Source organism: Falco peregrinus, chromosome 2 (genome assembly GCF_023634155.1).
Source record: "Falco peregrinus isolate bFalPer1 chromosome 2, bFalPer1.pri, whole genome shotgun sequence".
Classification (NCBI taxonomy): Eukaryota; Metazoa; Chordata; class Aves; order Falconiformes; family Falconidae; genus Falco; species Falco peregrinus.
In genome coordinates this window covers 55,430,386-55,453,662 of record NC_073722.1, presented here as the reverse complement: position 1 = coordinate 55,453,662, position 23,277 = coordinate 55,430,386, and the positions used below count along the sequence as shown (strand labels likewise).

Sequence of the window (23,277 nt, the reverse complement as noted above, 5' to 3'; positions counted from 1 at the left end):
TGCCCAATTTTGCATTATATGGTTTGAAAACTTATAAATACAAGGATCTGCATAGAGGCCCATCTCATTTAAATGGGCTGTGAACCTAAATCTTTCATTTTCAATGGAAATTATGTAGCCGTTGAACTATAAAATAGTCTGAATTTTCACTTCCCCTCATGTATGTGGACTAAATTACTTCTGAAGGACACCTATCACCTGTCCTGTATAGTGGTGCTGGATTAGTGATTTCAGCTGTTAGAGTAGGACCTACCCCCTAAAAAAGAAGTGGCTGAGTCTGCTCCTAAATTAGTGTCACATACATGTCCTGAAAACCTATTTTGCAGGTACAGCGGCCTTAGTGTCCATTGTAATTAGGTTGAAATACACTTCTGCATGAATAAATTTCCCACTGTGAAGCAAGTGTTTCTTGTCATTGTCACTATTAGTAATGTAGTAAGCTCTATAGTAGTTTTTTTCCTGCATGGTTAAGAGTAATTTTCTGGGGTCCAAGGTTCAGAAGTTAGGGTAAGTAGGTGGCTTATTTTTTTTTTTCCTTGCTCTTAGTTTGAGATGAGAGCTGTATTTATCCCTCCTGCCTTTGTTTTTTTTCCCCTCTAGAAATTTCCTTTTTGAACCAAGGTGTTCTTAATGTGAACATTCAAATACTATCTTGCAAACAATAGAAAACCTGTGTTTCTGCTTAGACATTAAAGATGCTCTGTCTCTTAAAGTAGTGTATCTGGTATTCCCCTAAATAGTAGTGTTTCAGCTACAGAGGGCATTGTTTTTACCCCGTTGAAAGGTTTCTCTTCCCAACCATTTATTTTATTTTTGTATAGATTCAGCAAGAACTTTAGAACCTGGGGTGCTACCAAATTTCATTCCTTCTTGGCTTGCTTCTAGAGCTCTGACCCAGATATGTTCCAGTTCCTTATTACACTAAACTGAATTAAAATAACCTATAACTTGCATGCTTTCTTTGGAAGAATGTAAATGCTAAGATTTCAGGACATTTAATATTATGCCTCTTCACAATTCTACAGTAAAACTGTTCTCATTTTAAATAGCTTGAAAATTTTAACTTAAGTTCTGTACAAAATAAAACTGCAGTCAACAGGGGTTTTAAGGAATAAAATGATGTGTAGCATTTCTGAGGCTTGGTAGCAACTTCATGTATGCCATTCCATTGCACATTAAAATTTTAACTTAAATACTTGCATTTCTTTAAAATATCTACTCCGAAACATTTACAAGTGTTGCTTGACATCAGTTACCTTTTAAGAATAGTGAATATGTGGAAGAGATTCAGTACATGTATTTAGGCCTTTCTTTTTAAACATTTTATAACATTTTGACTGCTAATTCAATCAGAACAGAAAGTTAATATTCTTTCCATATACTCCTTGGTTATGAGGGTCAAATATATGTCTACTTGCTGTCTGTTTTGTTTTCTTGCTAGAGTTGTAGTACTTCTGTTAAACTCAGTCTGAAGTTACTAGCAATGAGATGTACACATATTTATGCCCAGCTATTGAGTCACATATTCTCTATTAAAGCTGGTATTTTCCACCACACTAACTCTTTCAAATTAAGAATTCTAAAATTTGCTCCAGTATTTGATACAAACAAGAAAAAAAATTGAGGAGTAAATCATATCATAATATCTGTGCTTCACTTCTCTCTCAAGAGGTGTCTGCCTAGCCACCTTCCTAGGTTGGGAGTGAAATGGTGCAGGAACTGTGTGTAATGAGTAGGTTGAAAAGAGACAGGGCAGTTGAGGAGCGCAGCTTGTATCCAGCAGTGGTGATGGGGTTCGGGATTAGGTTCACATGTTTAGCTTAGTTGTAAAGTATCCAAAAAACTGTGTTGATGTTGAGTGTCTAATTAATTGTTCAGTAATGAACAACTCATTCACTCACCTCTCTCCCTCACACTCAACTACTGAGAAACTGCTGCTAAAAAATGTCTGTTAAATTCATCACAGTCAGATAGTAACTCCTATTTCTAAAGTAAAAAAATGCACAAGAGCTTATAAAAATCTGATTCAGCTGGCATAAAGTAATTCCATTGTCTTTTCAGTGAGTAGACTGAAAGGTTAGAAAATAGTGCTTGTTACTGTTAAATCAACCAAAGAAAAGAAATTTACTATTATAAGACTTCAGAAAATTCAGTGTATTCTCTATCTTTGTATTGCAGCCTCTAGAATTCATGACAAGTATGCAATCTTGTTCCAATAATCAGCCACCAAAAAAAAACTATTTGCTTTTCATTTACTGGTTGAACAAAAAGCAATTTTGGCTGGATTTTACCTCTCATTTTTAGTGTTAATAGTTGCTAATTTTGGGGGGGTGAGGGGGGTGTCCATCTCAAAATAGTCACAAACTTGTTCGGATGCTCTGCCACAGGATAAAAAAATCTGAGCTTGGTCATAGAATCTGGTCACCTGGAGGCCAGCCCAGGAACATACTGATAAACATACATATTGATTGTATCTGTTCATCTTAAAAGTCAGATGAAATGTGAATTGTAGGAAACTCTGTAATGCAGCATCTAAAAATTCACTTGAAAAGCATGAATCTTAAACTGAGTAGAATGTTGTTTGGATGACCTTAATTTCTGTCTCTGTACAGCTTATGTTTGTAATGGGCAATATAGTTTCAGTGTAACTTGTTAATAAAGATTCATCAGACATGCTGCTTCTCCACTTTGTCATTGAACTAACGTAAGCATGAAGAAATAAAGCACTCATACTGCATGCTATTCTAAAAACATAAGAAAATGCGTTAATGTGCCTTTCAAATTAAATTTGCTAATTTTTTTAACCTTTTAGCAAAAAGTGGTAAAACTTTTATACCACTATGGAAGAGACATCTGATTGTCTCTAAAGTACTCTGAAGTTGAGTTAGTGCTCGTTAAGTAGCTGTAGTTGATTTAGTGCTCTGGTAAAGCCTCATCCTCCCATGAGCTTTGTGTATGAGTAAGGAATATTGGTACAGTTTTCAGTATCAAATTGCACCTTAGTCTGTGAATTCAGTTAGGAGGACTGCTGCTGATCTGTAGGTTGTGTCATCCCTCCCCCCCTCCCCCAAATTTCTCAGAAATTTTCTTTTTTTTAAGAATTAAATACAGTATAAATGCAGTGAACTTAAATCACTCATAAATGCTTAAAGAACATGGTGTTTCTTCTGAAAATAGCTACCTCCTTTAAGTGTTTTCATTTTTAGGTGGTGTAGCTCACATATTTGACTAGATTGCCCATTACCTCTTCTTGAACGCAAGCTGGGGTTTTTTGTTTGGAGTTTTTTTTTTTATATATGGGTTTAAACCATAATATTTTCAAATGTGTTGTTAACATGTTCTAGGGATACGCCTTTTTGTGAAGGTGAAGAAAAAATCTATTGATCATACCTTGCAAGACATTTAAGTAATAGACAGTTCTCCTCTCTTTCAGATCTGGTTTGCATTTGTCAATGGCTTTTCTGGACAAATTCTTTTTGAAAGATGGTGTATAGGTCTTTACAATGTGGTAAGATGATGTGTGTGTTTTCATTTTTTTTCAACCATAATCATGAAAGTTTCTTGAGTAAGCAATCCTTAAGCAAGTCCTTGCCTCTTAAAGTTTTGCAATATGTTTTGTTTTTTTTTAATCCATCTACTAGATGTTTACAGCAATGCCTCCGCTAACTCTTGGAATATTTGAGAGATCCTGCCGAAAAGAGAACATGCTGAAATATCCTGAGTTATACAAGACTTCCCAAAATGCGCTGGACTTTAATACTAAGGTAGATTTTAAAAAATCAAATATAGTTAAAGCAGAGATTAATATGAATTCAGTATAGTTATCCTTTCTGTTGTATGCTGTTTCTAATTAAAAATTGAAGGGATTTTTATTACTACTCTTTCCAATTGTCCACTTGTTTTTTAGCAAGTACGGAAATGGACAGCAAGCATGTTATTTTTTTCAGCCCCTATTTTTTTCACTGCTGGTAATAAAGCTGTCTTCCATAGGCAGAAGTGATTAGACCTCTCTTGTTGCTGGGCTGTATGTATTTGTACTGTTATATGGAAATGGATTACTGAAGCCTGGGGAGAAGTGTTGCAGAGGACAATAAGAACTGTTGTTAGATTTGTAGAGGGAGGGACCTAGTACGATTCTTTGTCAATTTGGAGTTGTGATTTTATGGTTTAATTTTGAGTTTTGGGAAAAAATACTTGGAGTCAGTTAAGAATGCGTCAGGGTGGATCAAAAGGAACCTGAGGCAACTTTTTGGTGGGAAATGGACAACATTCATCTTGGAGAGACTAGCACCAGAAGTAGTAAAAGAATGTAGGACTCTAAAGTATGTAAAGCATACACAATTTCTGTAGTTTTGTCCATAAATAATGTCTCCAAAAAATGAAATTAAACTTGTGCCTGAATCTGCAATTTCTTTAATACTGTGATATTTGTAAGAGTTCCTTCCGATTTTATTTTATTTTTCTAAATATAATTGGGACATATCAAGTAATGTCGTTGTATGTTGAATTTGGGGACATTTTCCATCTGTCACTGAATTAACAATACCTAATAATCCAATGCGTGATGATCTGTAGTAGACGTGCAGAGCTAATACAGCATGCTCAGCTCTTGTAACTGTGCCACTTGTGCTGTAAAACTGGAGTACCCCTATCTGTATAGAATTATTTGTCTAAACTATCTTTGTTCACTGAAGCATATGAGAATTTTCTCCTTCCTCACTTCATCCCTTCACCTCCAAAAATGTGAAAGTTGCAAGGAAATGAGGGAAAATGTTTTATTGCGAATGCTTTACTAATATCAGGCTTTCATGGTCCATTAATACAGACACTTTTGTGTTGTGATAGTTCTAATAAATAATGTAAGTAATGAGTGACAGTTGTTGGATTTTTCTGTTTTTAAATATGCCTATAATATTTTTATTATTGCACAGTTGTATTGTTGACTTCATTGGACATTCTGTGGCTATACCCACAAAACACTTGCTATGAGTAAACATCTACAAACTTCCCAGCTACAAAATTCCCACCTATATAAGTTGAATAGTTGGTGTAAAGATTTGGAAACATTACTGCCTTGAATGTTGATGCAGATGTTTGTTATGGTAAAAGGGATCAAAGGTTATGAGGTCATGACAGAGGTTAAAGGATTAGCATGTGACAATAAGAATTGGTCAGAAAAATGGAAAAGTAGAACTAATTTTTCTTGCACCCACCTGTGCTTTCTGTCAAATAAAAACTTCTGGTAATGACATAGCAAGAAGGAGAGACAAAGGTTAATGAGTAGCACAAGTTCAAATGTGCAAAGTATTGGAGTGTAAATTAGATTATACAACCTAGTGTAGTTGTATAATCTAACAAAAGACTTTGAGACGTTGTGGAAAATGTGAGGCAGGCAACTTAATTTCAATTGTTTGAACACCTTAACACTCATAATACACAATAAAGGCTATGATAGTCAAAAGCATTGTTAAATGAAAAACACGACTGCTATACTCAAGGAAATGGGTCACATATTTTTTATCAAGTCTTTTTATGTCTTTATACGTTATATTATGGAGAGTATCAATACGTTGTTTATCCTTAAACTTAATACAGTTCTTTGCAGAAGGCATGTTTTACAAATGAAAATAGGTTTGAAACTAAAATTTGAATTATTTAGCAAATATATTGAAGGAAGTTTAATATGGTGAAGCTATGCACTTCAAGAATGGAGCGGGTAAGAAGAAATCTGAGCAAGATACTTGTATTTGTCCTTTTTTAGTTCCTTTGCATGTGGGAATGTGTAGGTAGGTATATATAAAACTCAGGTTTTGATTGTTCTACCATCCAAATTTCTTATTACGCAAAATATAAATTGTAAAAGCTAGAGTCCTTTGTAATTCCCTACTTAGAATGTAGCAATTGTTCCAGTTGTCTGGTTTAGTTTAATTTTTCTGATGATATTCCCATATGTATACATTTTAATTTCCCTTCTGATTTGAAATTAAAAGGAGGGGATAATACACAGTTTTTTTCAAAGTATAAAAATAAACAAATGACCCATGAAGAGCTAAGAGGCAGAAAGTGTCTGTCAGTTATATTACTTCACAGTGGTGGCCTAACAAAAACATGTTTTGTGAATCTAACACACAGATAAAAAGAAAGGTCAGGGTTCACAGAGCTAGTTTATTGCAAATGGTTCTCATGGATTTTCTGTTTTCCCTTAGGTTTTCTGGGTTCATTGTTTAAATGGCCTCTTCCACTCATTCATTCTGTTTTGGTTTCCACTAAAAGCCCTCCAGCATGGTAAGTATTATGAAAAATAAAAATATTGAAAGGCACAAAATGTCTAAATACCTTCTTTTTTCTTAGGAAAGCTTTATAAATACTAACAGTTTGGTGTAACTGAATTTCAAGATACCATTTCTAGAAGTAGAGCAGATACAGTATATTTAAAATGTTTTATTTAAAATTGTTTAAAAGTAGGAATAATGTTATGTACATATACATTAAACTTTATAAATAGGTTTTAAGTAAACTGAAACAAGGTAGAGAGAAATACATTGCTATTTAATTATGCTATTTTTTTATAATACGCTACTATGGTAAATACCTACAAGATCCTAAATCACTACTGTCCCTTGCGTTGTCTCTTATGTTTTGTAAACTTTTATTGCTGATATGTGTACCTTCTCTCCTGTTACTTCAAGGGCATACAAACCCATTAGCTTACATCCTGTATGAGGACTTGTGACAGAGGGAACTGGGACATCTTGGGACAGCTTAGTCATGTCACTGTTCTAGTTCAACTGTTGTGTATGCACCTGAGCTGCAGAAGGAAATGGGGTGGTTGGGAGGAAAGCTGTATTAATTAAAGGAAACTTGAAAGTACTGCTTCCAGTTTATGGGAATGGTTGGGGGGGCTGTCGTAGGGGGATTTGTTTTGCTTCCACTTTTGGAGCTTTTCTGTAAAATCAGTAGTGTGCTTGGTTTCCCTGGTGCAGCCAGGCAGTCTGCCCTCACGTAGGGGACAGAAGTATTCTCATGGACATTTTGGAACTGTTGGGTCTGGATAGCAAGGTGGTCACAGCTGCTTGTGCCCAAAAAGGGTAAGGGGAAAACCTCTTGCAGAGTATTTTGTACTCACTGACTACAGATGAGTGTCTTCTGATGGGTAAAGGGAAGTAAAGGTCAGCCTGTTTTCTCTGAAAGGCCACTCATGTCATACTGGATGTGAGTTCAGTGGCAGCGGTTTGCTGGGGAGAGGTTTAAACAGCCCAGGGAAAAAGACGTCCGAAAATGTTAATCCATATTGTAAAACCATAATTTCAAATTCAAGCCAAAATCCCTGTTCAAAGCTGTAGCCGATCCGTGATGATACGTGGTGATGCAGAATGGAGTTCGTGACGTGGTGATGCAGAATGGAGTTCGTGTGTGAACGGCAAAGCAGAGATACTTACATGAGCGCTTGTGAGAGCGCTGTAGCGCAGTCCGCTTGGGCTCAGTCCTCTTGGGCTCACAGCCCCTGGGCTAGAACTGACCTGCTGCCAAATGGCCTCTACACGTCAGAACAAAGTGCGTTCTGTCTCCCTCTTTCATTCCTAGAGAAAGGCCGGGTGAGTAAGGGGAGCAGAATTAGGACCTGGGGATGGTGTACATGGTAGGCGGTATAACCGGTCCAGTACCTGCCATGAGCCCAACTGCTGTGTGAAGGGGAAATGAGCACAGGATGGGAGCTGCTGTTAATTAGGTCTCTGATGTCTGTGTGTGCAAAGAGGAAAGGTAAATAATGCTGTTAGTTTCCTAGGGAGGAGCTGATGAGTGCCAGAGATATCCACCAGAAAGGGTAACTTCTGAGAAAGGATCTCAGCCTCCACCTTCTCTTAGCAAAGAAGAGGCACAGGAGGACCCTGAGACATGAAAAAAGGAATGGGAAGAATGGGGTATAGCTCAGCTTTGTGTGTAACAAGTGCATGAGTGCTGAGTCCCAGCACTCTGAATGATGGGAACAGACTTAACTGCCTGCCTATTCCTGCTAGGTGTATGTACAAAGCAGGAGAGTGCATGTTTGGGCAGGTATTTATTAGAAAGTTGAAAATCAAATCTTGAAGATCATGAAAATCTCGCAGAGCTCACAGTCTGTCCATCTCTTTGAGCATTTTCTCCTGTTTACTCTTCAGTCTCACTTGTCCACCTCTTTCCTATCTGTAAGTGGAAAATTTCAAACTGCATGCATTGTAGTAGAGTCCACCAAGAAATATGTGATCAGAGAATAGGTATGGATTTGTAAGAATTGTCAGAATTTGCTCTATGAGACCCAACCGTTGTACAGTACACAAAACTAGAGTCTTTGCACTCCATGTACCATCATGTGGATATGAAAAGGACATAAATCTTCACTGAAGCTTCTTCTGATGCAACTTTGTCAACGTAACAGTAAATGGCAGAAGCCAAACTTACATCTACAAGTAAATCCACCAACTGCTCCCTCTTTTATAAAGCCTTTAAAATAAGCCATGGTCTCAGCTTTGTTTTCAGGCTTCCAGTGCTCTTGTAGTCCTTTGTGGTATGCTAGTCTGTCCAAGGAGAAAGTTAAATCTGGGAAGTATCAGGAATGCAAACCAGTATCACTAGAGCTAAGGAGGCAGCTGTTGTGAGCTGGGCTAAGTTAAGGAGGGCTGTTCGCAAGCATTTTTATTCTGATTTTCTGTGTGAACTTTCACCTGCTGTCTCCTTCAGAATATCATGAAATAGATCTTTTTCTTTCCCAGATAAAATGGCCTCACAGGTGCTGAAAAGCTTTTAGAAAGGAGCGCTCTTCATCCGTGACTAAAATGAATTTAATTTCAAGCATGTATGAAGGTGATATGAAAGCTGGAAAAAAACACTACACAAATATGAAAACATACTTAATTAGCAGCATTTAATATACCATATGCTAGCTAAGGATAGTGGAAAAATAAGTGTTTTCAACTACAAACCATTTTTATCAGCTTGCACCTTCCTCTGGCCAGCCCAATATGAGGAGTTTCAAACCCATCCCCATCCCCGCAAAAAAAACCACACCAAACACCTTTATTCTTCTCTTTCCCTAACATAGCTTTTTAAAAGCATCCTTCCTTATGCTCCTCAGCATTAGTGTGTTTTCTTTTTTCTTTTTTTTTTTTTGTCTTGTACTTTTATCCTTGCTTACTACATGCACAGCATTGTGATATCTCTGTATGTGATGGCAGTAAAAAGCAATTTTCCAGTGATTAGAACCTCTACAGAAGAGTAAGTGTTCTGGTTTAGTTGGAGTACATGAACAATCTTGAGTGCTAAAAGCATTTCTAAACCGAACACATAAAAATATAGCAAGTTTAGAACTTCTAATTGACAATGAGAAATTCTCTCTGGATAGGTCAGTTGTGTGTTGTCCCATGTCTGCCAAGTACTTTTGCAGAACTGGGTTCAGAGAAGCCTGTGCTTTAACAATAGTTGTAAGTTCTGTTAAATAAACATAAATGCACTGCTTCAGAATTTTGAACTTAAGAACCACAGTACATGTAATTTGTATGCAAACACATCTCTTTACGGTACTGACTGCATAAATCCTGTGTGTATATCCATACTTGCAAAGTGGATATGTATTTTTATGATTCTATATATCTGAGCTGGGTAAATTTTGAACGTTATGAATAACAAGCATCTCAAGAAGTAAAATAGAGTATATTTTGTATTTTTACTGAATCTCAGAAATAGGGATGAAAGCAAAGATAAGTTTCTATACCAAAAATACCCAGAATCAGTGAAAATCTGACTTTCTTAAGGTTTCTGTTTGTTTACATGTTACAATCAATGTACACTATAACTATTCTATTCCATATTTTTCTGAAGGTAAGATACTGTATCTCTGCTCTTAAAGTCACTCTAATTATTACTGAATACAATATTATTCATATTGGTATATGATGTTACAAAAAGCTCCTGCTTCTAGCATAATGCCTGAAGTCACTAAAAGTGTTAAAGGACTCAAAATTATAAAAGTCATCGATCTCTACTGTTCAATAAGGTGAAATCTGCTGTATTTCCCTGTAGGAAATGCTACCATCTCTTTTGTACCTAAATAAGGTTTTATAAATATATATTGTGGATGTTTACATGTTTTTATCCATATTTCCTTCCCCAGGTACCGTGTTCGGCAATGGTAAAACTTCAGATTACCTGCTCCTGGGGAACACTGTATACACTGTAAGCCTTCCTATAGCTATCTGGTCCTCTATCAGCTGACTTATCTATTATTTGCTCTCTTTTTAACTCTTTGAGATGTGGGTTTGTTATTATTTATAATTCTCTACATAGAAAACTTCATTGTAGTGTGTTAGGTATAAGATATGGCTCTTGAATGAGTCTTTGAGAAGCTTTGAAGTACATTTTGCATTCTAATTCCAGGTTTTAAAACAAAGCAATTTATTAAAGATGCAGAAAATATATCTGTCGTTTACTGGAAATTGTCTTTTTTTAAATAATGAGAATTGTAATTCCCTTATTAGCTTGCTCATTAATTTAAGGTAAGTTTCTGCATTGGAGAAATACCATATTATTGGATATGGGCCTGGTTTGTGGGCTTGTGAAGATAAATTTCTGTTCTCCCTTAGTGGGGGCCTTGAAAAAAGGGATAGAGCCACATGGAACCAAGGTTTATAAGATGCCTCTTCAGAGACAACCAAACTGCCAGAATTACACCTACACATGCCTAACAGTAACTTCTGTAACTCTCATAGATATTAGTCATTACTGGTTTGGATTTTTTTCTTTGAATCTTTTATCTCCTAAAATAAATTAATTAAGCTGAATATCTGTTCTTCACTTGCTAGGTATCAATGTTTCCCAGTAGATGAGGGTTTTCCAAGATCTCTCTTAGAAACAAAATTAGACTTTTGCTTACTGTCTGTTCTTCAACATTAAGAGTTTAATTTTTCAACGTCCTGTTGTTGGCCAATACAAAAAAGAAATTAATCTTTCCATCTGAATAAGGGGGCTGTAATCCGAATACAAATTCACATCAAAATAATTTCCTTATGGAATAGGGAAACATCAAAACTGAAATAAAAGTAATGTAGAATACACTGTAGTCCTTTGAGAATGTAGCTACTGTTGACACCTCCTGTGTATGAGAGAAAATTTTGAACAGTGTTTGCTGGTCAGCTAACCAGAAAGGTTGAAGAGCATGAAGGGCCAAGTAACCACAGCCCACTCATGTATTCCCTGCTGCTGTAGCAGGTCAAATAAAATGTTTCCTCTGCCAGTCAGTACATGGCCTTTAAAGTGGTTCTTTCGGATGCATTGAAAAATTTTGTTTGTTCACACATTTTCTTAAAAGTTCATTTGCTCTACACTTCCCTTTCCCTGTTCCAAAAGGGAAGTCAGCAGTAGTTGCATATGATCATGCAGTCTATCATATGATGAACTGAGCTCCATTAGGGATGGATGGAATATCCTGGGTAAGTGTTCTCTGTGCTAGTCTTAATAAAATTAAGATGTAAGGTCACAGTCATTGTCATAGCTCAATTCTGACAGAAGTAGTTCAACTGACACAGGCCTACTTGTATTATGATCTCATAACAACAAGCAGTATTTAGAAGTCAGTGATGTATCTGAACATCAGCGCTTTCACCGGTATTGATAAATACTTCATGAAAGTATCTACCAGAACCACCTGTTGTTCTGAGTGAAACCGGTTCTTGAGGAGAAGTGCTCTGCACCAGGTTTTCTCCCTGTCTACAAATGTTTCATGGTTTGTTGTACTTAAAAGTTGCAACCTTGCTCAGTTCAGCAGAAGTTTATTTTATGAATTGTATGTATGTATATGTAAGTTACATAACTTCACCTATCCTAGCACCTAAGCCAAGTTTTCCGATAGCATCTCTTTTCCTTGATTGCTCTAAAAGTACGCTTTGTATTGGCCATAATTTTGTAGAGCGAGTTAGCACTGTACACTTGTTAAACCCGGTTTTTCAACTGCTGTAATCACAGCTGAAGTTCTTTCCTGAAGCGATCTCAGAACTTCATCCTGCCCAGTCACTCTGCTCTGCGCTCCTTTCCAAAAGCCAAGCTTGGCACTAGGAAAAAACAAGTTACGTATGCTGTACTAAGAGTTAACTGGATTTCACTAGGTCCTGTGGAACCGAGTGTTTGATAAGTGCTGTTGTTTAGATTGTTACCCACCAGCTGATGAGTAAGTCTTGAAATCTTATAGTACTGCAGAACATCTGAGTATCGGCTGACTCACAAATATCAAAGCCTGAATTTTGGATTTGTAGGAACATTTTCTACCATCTTCAGAAATTGGTTAATTTCTGATACTTTCAATGTAGTAACCTGGAGCTACTCATTACTGTTTGTCAAGCTGTATCCATAAACACTAGAACAGAGGTCACAGTGCAATTGTTCTGTCACCTTCTGCAACTTGTTTTCAACTAGGAGAACTGAAACTTCACCATCTTGGGAGACTAATTGCTTGCTACTAACCTGCAGAATGGCCAAGAATTTCCCAAGAAGACATTTCACCATTATAAGTCCAGACAATGTGCTTTATCATTTGTTTTACAGATTTTTCACTTTCCTTCACTTCAGATTGAATATCTGGGGAGAGGTGGGGGTTGCAGTTGATATATTCCTGCTCTTGCACAGGAATCCAGGGAGGTCTGGAGCACACAGGAAGATCTGAGAGACTTTCAACATTGGGGATGGGGAGTTTAAGATTTAAAAAAAAATCTTTGCATGTGAAGTGTATGTGCACTGACAGTTGTCAGTCATTGTCTTGAAATATCAAAATCATAAGTCTTCGGTACTTCTCATTCTTTTCACTGCTTTTAATCTGTTTTTAGGAAGTCTACATTCACTTGTGCAAAAAATAAGTAGCAAAAGATTCAGACATTAATACTGTTTCTTTGGATCCACAAAGGAAGTCAGGAATGTGCACTGACTCATATCATGTCCTGGAATTATTTCTTCAAACATAAATTTCAAATAGGAGTAGACTGCCATGAAAATATTTGTACAAACATTCTTGAGAGGTCTTTTTTTAAAAGCGCGGTGCTTTATACAGAGTACCAGTTTGATTTATTGTTTCCTGGGTAGGATTCAGTAAGCTATTCTTAGTTTGGATCAAGGTGGGGAGGGAGCAATGAAACCTGCATTCTTGAGGAAGCTGCTGTACATAGTTTGTAAATTTGTTGGGGTGTCAGTTAAGATGCAAGGAGGGTATATATATATATATATACACACACACACAGTGTCTATCCTTCTGTAGAGACCTGCAGTGCTTGGTTTGTCTATGCAGTGAGAATTCTTGATCTGAACCTAAAGAAGGATGTTTTCTTTTCTTAAGACTGACTCAAAAGTAGCAAGCAGGTGTACCAGATGAGGATTTTTTTTTTGCCATAATTAATTTTTTTCACTCATCCAGATATAGCACCAGAACTGGATAGACTACAAATTAAGGACCATGACGAGTGTTATAATTTTCTCCTAATTAGATTTCACACATTTTAGATAAAGGAGTTGTGGTGTTGTGATTTTTTTCACCTTAATAATGTAGTGATAGTTGAAGTAGGAGATTCCGGAATAAAAGCATAAACTTTATAGCTAGGGTGAAAGATTTCTGGCAGGGTTCGTATCCTTCTGTGCACCAGACATAGTGAAAGACTTGTCATATTTAACCAGTTATTTTCAGCTTCTGATTGAAGTAAATTTCTTCTGAATTTCTGAGGCTTCTTGAAGTTCAAGCACTGACAAACTCACTTCATTTCTGCCAACCTGGCCAACAAACTAGAGTTCAAACTATTGCTCTTACAGTTGGAGCTTGGTCTTTGTGAATCAGTTTTTCAGCCTCGTGTTCTTCAGATTGCACACAAAGCAAGACTTGTGACTACATGTTCACACGTGAGTTACAAAATGTAATAATTATTCCTTTGCTAAACAGAAAACTTGTTTGTGTGAATTTCAAAGGAAGGAGATAAACAATTTTCCTGCATCGACTGGCCCTTGCTGTGGGGTTGTAAACTTTCTACTACTGCTCATCTGTAACCTAAAATAGAGCATGTCATACAGGACAATAACATGATGTTTTCAGAGACTGCTCCGTAAAAAGGGTAAAGATAAGAAAAGAGTAAAGATGAGAGGGAAGAATGAAAATGATGTTAACAGACTTCTTCAATATGTTATGTTTACAACAAACATAGGTCTTAGGCTGCCAACATTTAACTGGCTTTTCAGGGTGTGGCAAAGGTGACTTATTTACTAACAAAGTACTAATGAAGTGAAAAAACTTTTGTTTTTTAATTTAGACCAGTGTGAGCTTGAACAATTGCAAGTTTCCAGCCCAGCCTTCTCAGTCTGTCTCTGTGTAGAAAGCAGTAGTCATCTGCTCCATAACTAGGGGTCTACCATCTCTATGAAGTGGACAACACTTTTCGCAAACCTTTCTGTGTAACCAAAATACCATTGATAAAGAAGCTAATGGCTCAGTAAGAGATAGGCTTACAGAGCTCTAGGAGGCAAGGGAAATAAGATTTCTAACACAAAAGATGAGTTTTCCAAATCAAATGAGTAGCAGTCATTAATGGAAGCTAATAATTCTTAGTATTCTGTTACTGGTCTTTAAATCTTCTAGGACGATTTTACTGTGGTCATTTCAAATAGGCACTTGAGCTTCAGATTTAAGCACACACAGTTATGAAAAAGAGGAAAACCACAGCTAGCTGTGGTCTAAAAGAATTTCACTGGGGCTGCTGAGAGTCCTGCATGGTTTTTTGGAAGCAGATTCTGTTAAAGTGGAAGAGCTGTTCCACTGCTTCTGCAGATCCACAGAAATGATTGCCTCTTACATTACAAACTTTGGTTTGGATCTTATTACAGAGCTAGGTGCGTTAACACACACATTACTTTATTCAGTATCATTAAGGAAATCACATTGAAATTTAAGAGATTGATTATCCTTTCCCTTATTTCATTTGTGCAAGTAAACATGAAGTATGAAAATCATTAAACTTTTTCTTCTGTTCTGAAAGTTTAGCCAAACTAATGAATTCTGTGTTAAGTAAGATTCCCATATTAAATAAGAATATTCTCTCTCTCTCTCTCTCTCTCAAGTTTGTGGTTCTAACTGTGTGTTTGAAGGCTGGATTAGAGACTTCATACTGGACTTTGGTAAGCAAATACCTTTACCATATTCTCAAATGTTCTGTAAAATATGATGGATGAATAATTGTATTCTTTTCTTCTTGTTTACTGTATTTTCATTGTGTGTATATATATACACAATATATTTATTAATTATATATATTATCCAGTTTGTCAGCCCTTCCCACAGTATCAAATTAAACTATGGTTACTGCGTGGAAAGACAGAATATCCAGATATAAAAAATAATGCTTAATATTGAAAAGGAGGACATTGGGATAAGGCTTAAAGTAGTCCTTAAACTAGAAAAATGAAATTACTCTGACCTGATTGTAACTGAACTTAAATTGGCTTAAAATGCAGTAGTAGTGCTGCTGAAAGTATCATTTGCTTTTAAGAAATAGCTAACTGGAGTAGCAGTTAAATTAATACAAGGTGTGGAAATTTCATCCCAGTGTATGAGATTCACATTGTAAAAACTAAGTAGCAAAGATCCTTTTTTTGTGTGTCATAATGCATCTGTGATGATTGTTCTGTTTTCTTTTTTTTTGTTTAACAGTTCAGCCATATAGCTATCTGGGGCAGCATTGCGCTTTGGGTAGTGTTTTTTGGACTCTACTCTTCTTTGTGGCCAGTCATTCCTATGGCACCTGATATGTCAGGAGAGGTAAAAGTGGATTTTAACTAACATCCGAATGTGTGCAAAAAATACTGTTTCATTCTTTAGTACAAGCCTAATCTTTATTTGATCCTTTTGCTAACTGGAGGTGCAGAAGAGGGTTGCTTCTTTCATACCTTTAGTGTGATAGCCATGTTTGAAATAAAATGGATTTTTACTTCCATGAAAATGGAGCTCAGTGAACAGGCTGTGGTTATATGGTATAGTGAGGAAGAACAGACAGGTAAACTGCTTTGTGTTTCTTTAGTAAGTTTTTATTTTCTAAAGAGAAGTCTTACTGAATTCAGAACTTGGAATTACGATGCTTATTTGGCTAGAAGGTTTTTTTATAATGAGGTAGCACAAGTAGTGCATTGGTTAAGGCTGTTTTTTCAACTTCAGTTTTACAAATTTGCTAAGTATTTGAAACTCTAGTATGCCTCAGAAAATTTGAGGTGCCATAACATTGCGTGAGCAGTTGCATGTCATGCACACAGTTCCTTTTCTATTAATGTGCTACTTGGAATGCATTATTGTAGTGTGTCTTTAACATTTTGACTTAGTTCCTGGTTTCTCTCTCCTTTTATTATCCTGTGTGTGTAAACCTGCTCTGAATATTGCAGATAGGGCTGAATCTATTGAAGATGCTTACTTGCTGATCTAATCGGGACTTCAGTCCCAAATTCTCAAAACCATTCCCATCCAGAAACATCTGAAATTTAGTATTAATTTCCCAGAAGCTCATGTCTGCTTCTGGGCACAGCCAGTACCTCCTGAGCTGAGAAATTTGATGTGCATTCTCAGTGAGAATCAGAAATGGAGAATACCAGCTTCTTTCAGATATTCTTCTAATGGTTCTCAAAGCATGTCAACTAAATCAAGCCTTACACCAGTAAAAGAGTGAGTGCCTTTACCTCCAGCACTGTGATACAATTCAGCAATTTAAAAATTCATGCAGGATGTGGGAAATTTAGGTGCATGTCTGTTCCTCACTTGGAGGTAATTCAGACCCACAAATTCCACCTTCTACATAAACAGTTACGGGAAAAATAGTATATAGGCATTTATATAACTACTGCATTTTAATGGAGAGCACAAGGTATTAACTGAAGTACTTGGGCACCTAATTAAAAATGAATTTGAAATTACAGAAATTTTTGCTGGTTTCCCCATCTATTATAACCTGTTACCCATGTATATATGTAAAATTTGTACATTACCATGTTGCCTCCACTACTCAAAACTAATTGTGTACATTATTCTAAATTAAAGTAATTGGAGCTATCATACTTCAGCATTTTTCTTCATATACACTGTATTTTATAGAGGAAATAGAGTGGGTTTGAAATTTGTTGGGTTTAGAGATTTTGTAAAAAGTTTATACATCGTTCTTTAAGACAGAACTTTTATAGTGATAGTCACAGTGGGAACAGCAAGGTGTATTATACTTGGTATGACAGAAAGGTGAGTGCTTCGTTGTTTAAATAATTGAATATTTTACTTAGTACGTGTTCAGTCTCTGAAGTTATTGTGAGAAAAATGGTTTTGAAGGGAATGTAATTCCTATGAACTTGGAAAAACAGTTCTTCATAAAGAGACATAGCTGTCAACAGAAATTAATACTCCTGGGGTTTGAATTCAACATGTCGCCAAGGTAGTCTGACTTACGACCCCATATTCGTTTATTTGTTGTGATAAACCTCTGTCTGTACTTGATATGGACAGCCTTATTTTGTTGGTGTGTTTGTTTATGCATGTGCATGTATATAGTAGCTTTCGACGCGTGTACATGCACGCAGTTGTCAGAGGAGGGTGGTGTTGGGTGAGGTTGGGTTTGATTTTGGTTTCTTTGTAAGAATATGGCTAGAAGTCTGTAACATCAGAATAAAGTCTCCTAACCATATCATAGACTGTAAGAGCTTACTTTGAAAGCTCTGGTCTAGCTTTTTGAGCTGTTCTCTGTGTGGCTAAAAGTCTTGTCAATGAATACTGCGGCTCAGATTGGAAGCAGGATTTTTGTATGCTCTCCTGGAAGACCCCTCACTGACCGGGTGGTCTCTGGCAGGGCAGAACTCATTGGGTTTCTCTGAAGCAAGTCCAGACCTTCCATAAGTGTTGGAACTAAAAGATTCACAGATATAACTGTGGAAAAGATTGTGGTGTGATAGAAACAAATCCATACAGGCATCTCTGCTTGCCTATGCAAATACTGCTTGTCTAATTTCTTTCAATGCACGAGTCAGACTTGAAGACTTCATCCAAGTACGTTTGGCAGATATTTAATGAACAAGTCAAAAGCTGACCTCTGTTTCTGCAGCTTTTTGTCTGTTTTGCCCTGGCTTGATCTGATAAATTAAAGGGGATTTGCCGGGGGGGGGGGGGGGGGGGGGGGGGGGTGTCCAAATATGTTCATTAAAAATACCCCTTTTTTAACAAAGAAATAAAACATAAATTAAAAAACTGTAAGAATATTTTACCAGCTGTCATCCTTATAAAGTTTACATGTATTCACTCTCTGCTCCTTAGAGGTGGTAACAAGAGTTCTACCTTAGCAGGTTTATAGCCTTACCACTCCATATTCTTGTACAGTGTTCAACAAACCGATCAGTCCCAACTAGACGGTGATACTTGTCTTCTACAAACACCTTTTTCATGGCTTCTTATAGACAGAAAAGAACCTACTGAAACACTCTAATAAAAGGATTCAGTATAACTTCTTCGTATTGATGTCATGAAAATAATAAGATTCTTGCTGATTATTGCTGGTTCTATTCTAAGAAAATAAGAGACTAATGCTCTGGAAGGGGAGAGAAAAAACACATGGAGATGATGGAAAAATGCATTCATAGGGTGCAGAGGAAAGGTTTCATCTAAATAGCTTGAAACTTGGATTTTTCATCTGTTCCTATAAAATACCTATACAACTCTGATAAATGTGTTTAAACAGAGAACACTACCACATAATGCCTCAAGAAAAAAGAGTTGCAATAGAAGAAAAGAGTCTGTTAGTCTGTTAATGTTGTGAAAACACTTATGTTGGAGCACTGAAGCTAGCGGGACAAAATTAAATCATAATAATTGTTGGTTTGTGTTCATCTTTTAGTAGCAAAGCATCACTCAACACATTACTGAATGAAGAAACAAGTATGCCACATTTTTGCAACTTTTCCCTACTTTTTACACTAATTTTGTTTCCATCATTATGTTTATCATTCCAGTTGTAGAGAAGATAATTAAAGTTGGCTTTTACATATGTTGCTGTATGTTAATAATACAGAAGGAAAGATTATAGAATGCTGTGCTCTGAAAGAAAACTTACTGAAATGAAAAATGATGACTTTCTGACAGAGTGCCAGCAGTTTTGTTTGTTGTCTAGGCCACTACCCCCCTTCTTTGACAGTTCTTAATACCATAACCGAGTGTATATTTCCTCTTCTCTCTTTTGCTCTGGGTTTTCCCAAAATAGCCAAACAAGGACCCCTTTGATCCAAAATGCCCTGTTGATCCAGAATGCTGAGGCAGTTCTGGCACGAAGACCTTTGTTTTCTGGTCATTCAAGATTGCTACTCCCACGCTGGACCAGCTTATCCCAGCTGTACAGTTCCTCACAGTGTGGGAACTAGACGTCTCCCCATGTTACAGTACTCCTGAGGTTTACAAACAGTGGTAACTAGGTTGCCAGGTAGGTAGTGCACCAGAAGAGCTGAAAGATGGCTTCTGGCTCACATAAGCAGAGGTATCCTGGCACAAGTGTTCTCCTGATAGGAATAACTGGAATATATAATAGGAATACAGCTGATACCTGTTAGTGATCAGTTAACAGGCATCTGCGTTATAGTACCTGAAACTGTTTCCTTAGTAAAATTCTGACAAAACCTTAGAATCGACATTCAAACAAGAAACCGGTTACATTTTGTCAACCTTGAAACAGCTGCTATTCCAGTTTTTAAAAAAAATAAATCCCTGGTGAAGAAAGCTTCCATTTATTTTCCCTGACTGATGATGTTCAAATGAAAACTCAGTTCACCATTGTCATTCTTCAGACAGAGCCCGGAAGGAGAAATGGACAAGAAGTGTGAGAGAAACAGTGGGATTTATGAAGCAGAAGAAAATAGACAAATAGTCTGTAAAATTGAAGAAAGACATGTGATTAAAAAAAGGGTGATAACTTAGGTAATTAATTACATAGTATCTATGGCTAGATCAGGTACTGTAGCAGATCAACTTTTATGAGTCTTCTAGTAGTCTGAAACAAGTGTTTCATCATTAATTAAGCTGAAGTTATTATTATTCACCTTCATTTTATTTTTGTTTGTACTTCAGACTCATTCATTTAAAATACTTCTTCTTGAGTTTATTCTAAGAATTAGGGACTGTAATCTTCTAGTCTTAGACACAGATCCTAAAATACTAGGAATTCAAGTTTTATCTACTTATAGCAAAGTGTTAAAATACCTTTTCTACCAGGAGGATTTTGGTAGTAGTAGCAAAACATTGTTTCTGTTGGAGGGAATTTGATGCACAGTGTATGAGAGAGAAATATGGAAAATATTTCAAAAGATTTCAGGGATCTTTGCAACAACTTTGCAGTCCAAGTAACAGTCTTTATTACAGTACAGTTCATCTGCAGTAATGTTTATTCCTGCATTTGTTGTCTGTCAGTACTGTCTAGTGTGGAGGCATCTGAACAACCAGCTTTACAGGTTATTTTCCTGATATTTTACCACTAAAGATTGTGGGTTTAAGTGTTGATGCATGAGAAAGAAAGAAAGAAGAAAAACAAAACCTTACTTGTGTGCATTTTGTGGTTAGATTTAACACTGTTACGGAGAACCAGGTCATAGCACAGGACATCTTCTTTGATTCATTACATGAAACAAGCTCCATTTAATTTCAAAAAAGGTGCTGCTACGACTAGAAGAACATTTTCATTGCAGATTTAAGTAAATCAGCTGTACAGGACTCTCTCAGCTGCATTAATATAACTGAAGTTGATACTTTTCTTCTATATATAACATTAACAAAGCGAGTAAGTGAAGTATACTTCCAGTATTTTTAAAAAAATTACAGTATTTTCTCAGTTTGAACCACATGTAGTTTGCATAAATATCTAAAAGTAAATGCCAAGTCTCTTCATATTTGATGATGTATTTACTTTGTAGATGTAACTTTTTTCTTTGAGACTCTCCAATACACAGAAAACTGTTCTGTGATGCTGGAAAAAAATGCATTTCGTATCTGTGATCCCGTGAATTTGCAGAAGTTCCTGTTGTCCATGTTCTGTCATATTGTGCATTATACCCACTTGAAAGAAATAAATGATGCTGTGTATAAATTGTTAATTTTTTATATCTATGTAGTCCTTTTGCAATAATTGCATTAATTAATGAAATTTCTGTAATTTATAGCACCTAAGCGTAGCTACCATTCAAGTGTTGTAGACTATAAAGTTCCTAGAAACTTCCATTAATGCTTCCATCCTTGCAACTCAAAAGGCTAGTTTTCTTTCTAATGCCACTTAAAAAAACAGATTTACTTTTAAAATTATAAAATAGATATATTGCTGAGCTGGTGTGGTTATCATTTTCTTGAACAACTATGGTTGTGCTTTAACTTGAAAACCTGTAATTCGGGAGAAGAGAGGAATAAACTGACCTGTTGTATATTTCATACTAGTACAACTCCTGACTGTTTGGGGTTTGTTACTGTTAAGTGCTCCAGGATAGGCCTCTTTTTATACACCTATATGATTAATAAATTAGCTTAAAATTGTAACACTTTCTGGAATAAGAAGTATGACATTGAGATTAAAATCCAAAGTTCAGTATCTGCAGAACTTTCTAATTTATTGTGGTAGTGTACATAATGCACTGTAAAGTTCTCCAGAGCACCATCTATTTCTGCTCTGTCTGACCCAGGGGATCTGTAAAACTACTGGTGGAAATTGAAGTTAACAAACAAGTGTGTATTTTACAGAATTTTAGATAATTTGATTGAGGTTTGCAGAATCTTTGTGAATATTATTCATAATATAACTCTGTGATGTATTGAATATTTTTAAAAGTTAATCAGAATTCATCCCATATATCTGTTTTCGTCATGTATCCTCACCTGAGAGCCTAAAATTATGTTACCATTCTGGCACTAACATATTTTAGCTTATTTAATGCTTTAAATATAAAGTTTGATTTTAGCCTTTCACTTCAGGAATCTGAAATATTTTCATAAGGGATTTTTTTTTTGCCATTTAATTCCCATTAGGTAGTTTTCATTTTGAGCCCTCAGACCTTCACGGTTTAATTGTACTTAGTGTAGTACTAGGCAATTATTAGCCACAGCCTGCTATTGCCAGATACACTTCAAAGATCCTTTTCCATATTCAATAGTTACATTCTCATTCTGGTTCTTTGACTGCACAGGTACAAACAGAAACAGCAGAGCTGATCTTTGAACTGCCAAATTTATCTTTTCTGCTTATGATGCTCTGTTTTGGTAGTATTACCATTCTGATATTCTTCTTCTGAGTGTTTTCTCATTATCAGCATTTAACTGAATTCTGCCAATCTCCTTTATAAACAAAAGTTAAGGTTTTTTTCTGTTTAAAATGTTAAGAATGAAATTCAGTACACATTCCTGTTGTAGCTATGCATACAACACTTAAGAGATTAATGATATTCAGCTGCCATCCTTCTCCATAGCAGCTTGCTCTTCTGATGCGTGGTATGGATGACTTCGGTTCTTCAGGGATGTCAGTGAAACTCAGATGTTTCCTGTACTCCTTCCTGTGACAGCGCAGATAGCCCCTGTCTGGGTAACAAACTCTGCTGAACCACCACAACTCATCTGCTCATCATGGCTTTCCATCTCCTTTGCCCCATTTCTTACATCGTCTTTGAATCGACTCAGCCAGGTTTCCCTGTGAGTCCTTTACTCTGAGGCAGAGGAGGACAGTCTAGCCTTCCCTTGCAGAACAACTGATGTTCTTTGATTACAAGCATGACTAAAGGTAGTCTGATAAATCTCACCTTGCTGACATTTTCTAGCTTGTCGAACGTCACATACAGGAGGCTCATTCTCTTGAATTTGTCTAAAGGTTATTTTTCAGCTCTGTTAGTTCAAGCTGCAGTGCAACCTTGTTAGCCAAACCTTTGCTAACAGAACCTTCTTCTCTTCCTAATTCTTGGGGGAGCTTTTTTTGTTTGTGTTTCATTCTCCTCTCCAGCTTTTTGAGGAAATGTCCAGGTATTAGTATTTATCGTGAAGCCTTTTTGCTTTACTCTTTTCTTGCTCTTTGTCTTTGAAAGCACTTGCATTGCTGCTTCTGTCTAAAGTCAACAGAGATAGCAGCTGATAATTTCTCTTCATAAGAGCTATTCCTGGCACCATGATTTATGGTGGTTTTTCTGTGTGATTTTTGCAAACGTGAAATATCTGTTGAGGTAACCTAGGTTTTCATAAAATGCAAGGGAAGAATT

General features: G+C 36.4%; 1 protein-coding gene across 4 annotated transcripts in view; it reads left to right on the top strand.

The window, feature by feature from the left end:
* ATP8A1 (ATPase phospholipid transporting 8A1) overlaps positions 1-23,277 on the top strand; it is a 117,310-nt gene that overhangs the window by 77,740 nt on the left and 16,293 nt on the right. For all 4 annotated transcript variants that reach the window (XM_055794538.1, XM_055794539.1, XM_055794537.1 and 1 more), the window contains 6 exons: positions 3,434-3,508; positions 3,642-3,764; positions 6,207-6,285; positions 10,148-10,209; positions 15,115-15,171; positions 15,704-15,811. In XM_055794538.1, coding sequence (XP_055650513.1) covers positions 3,434-3,508; positions 3,642-3,764; positions 6,207-6,285; positions 10,148-10,209; positions 15,115-15,171; positions 15,704-15,811 — 504 coding nt within the window. The remainder of the gene's footprint in view (positions 1-3,433; positions 3,509-3,641; positions 3,765-6,206; positions 6,286-10,147; positions 10,210-15,114; positions 15,172-15,703; positions 15,812-23,277) is intronic.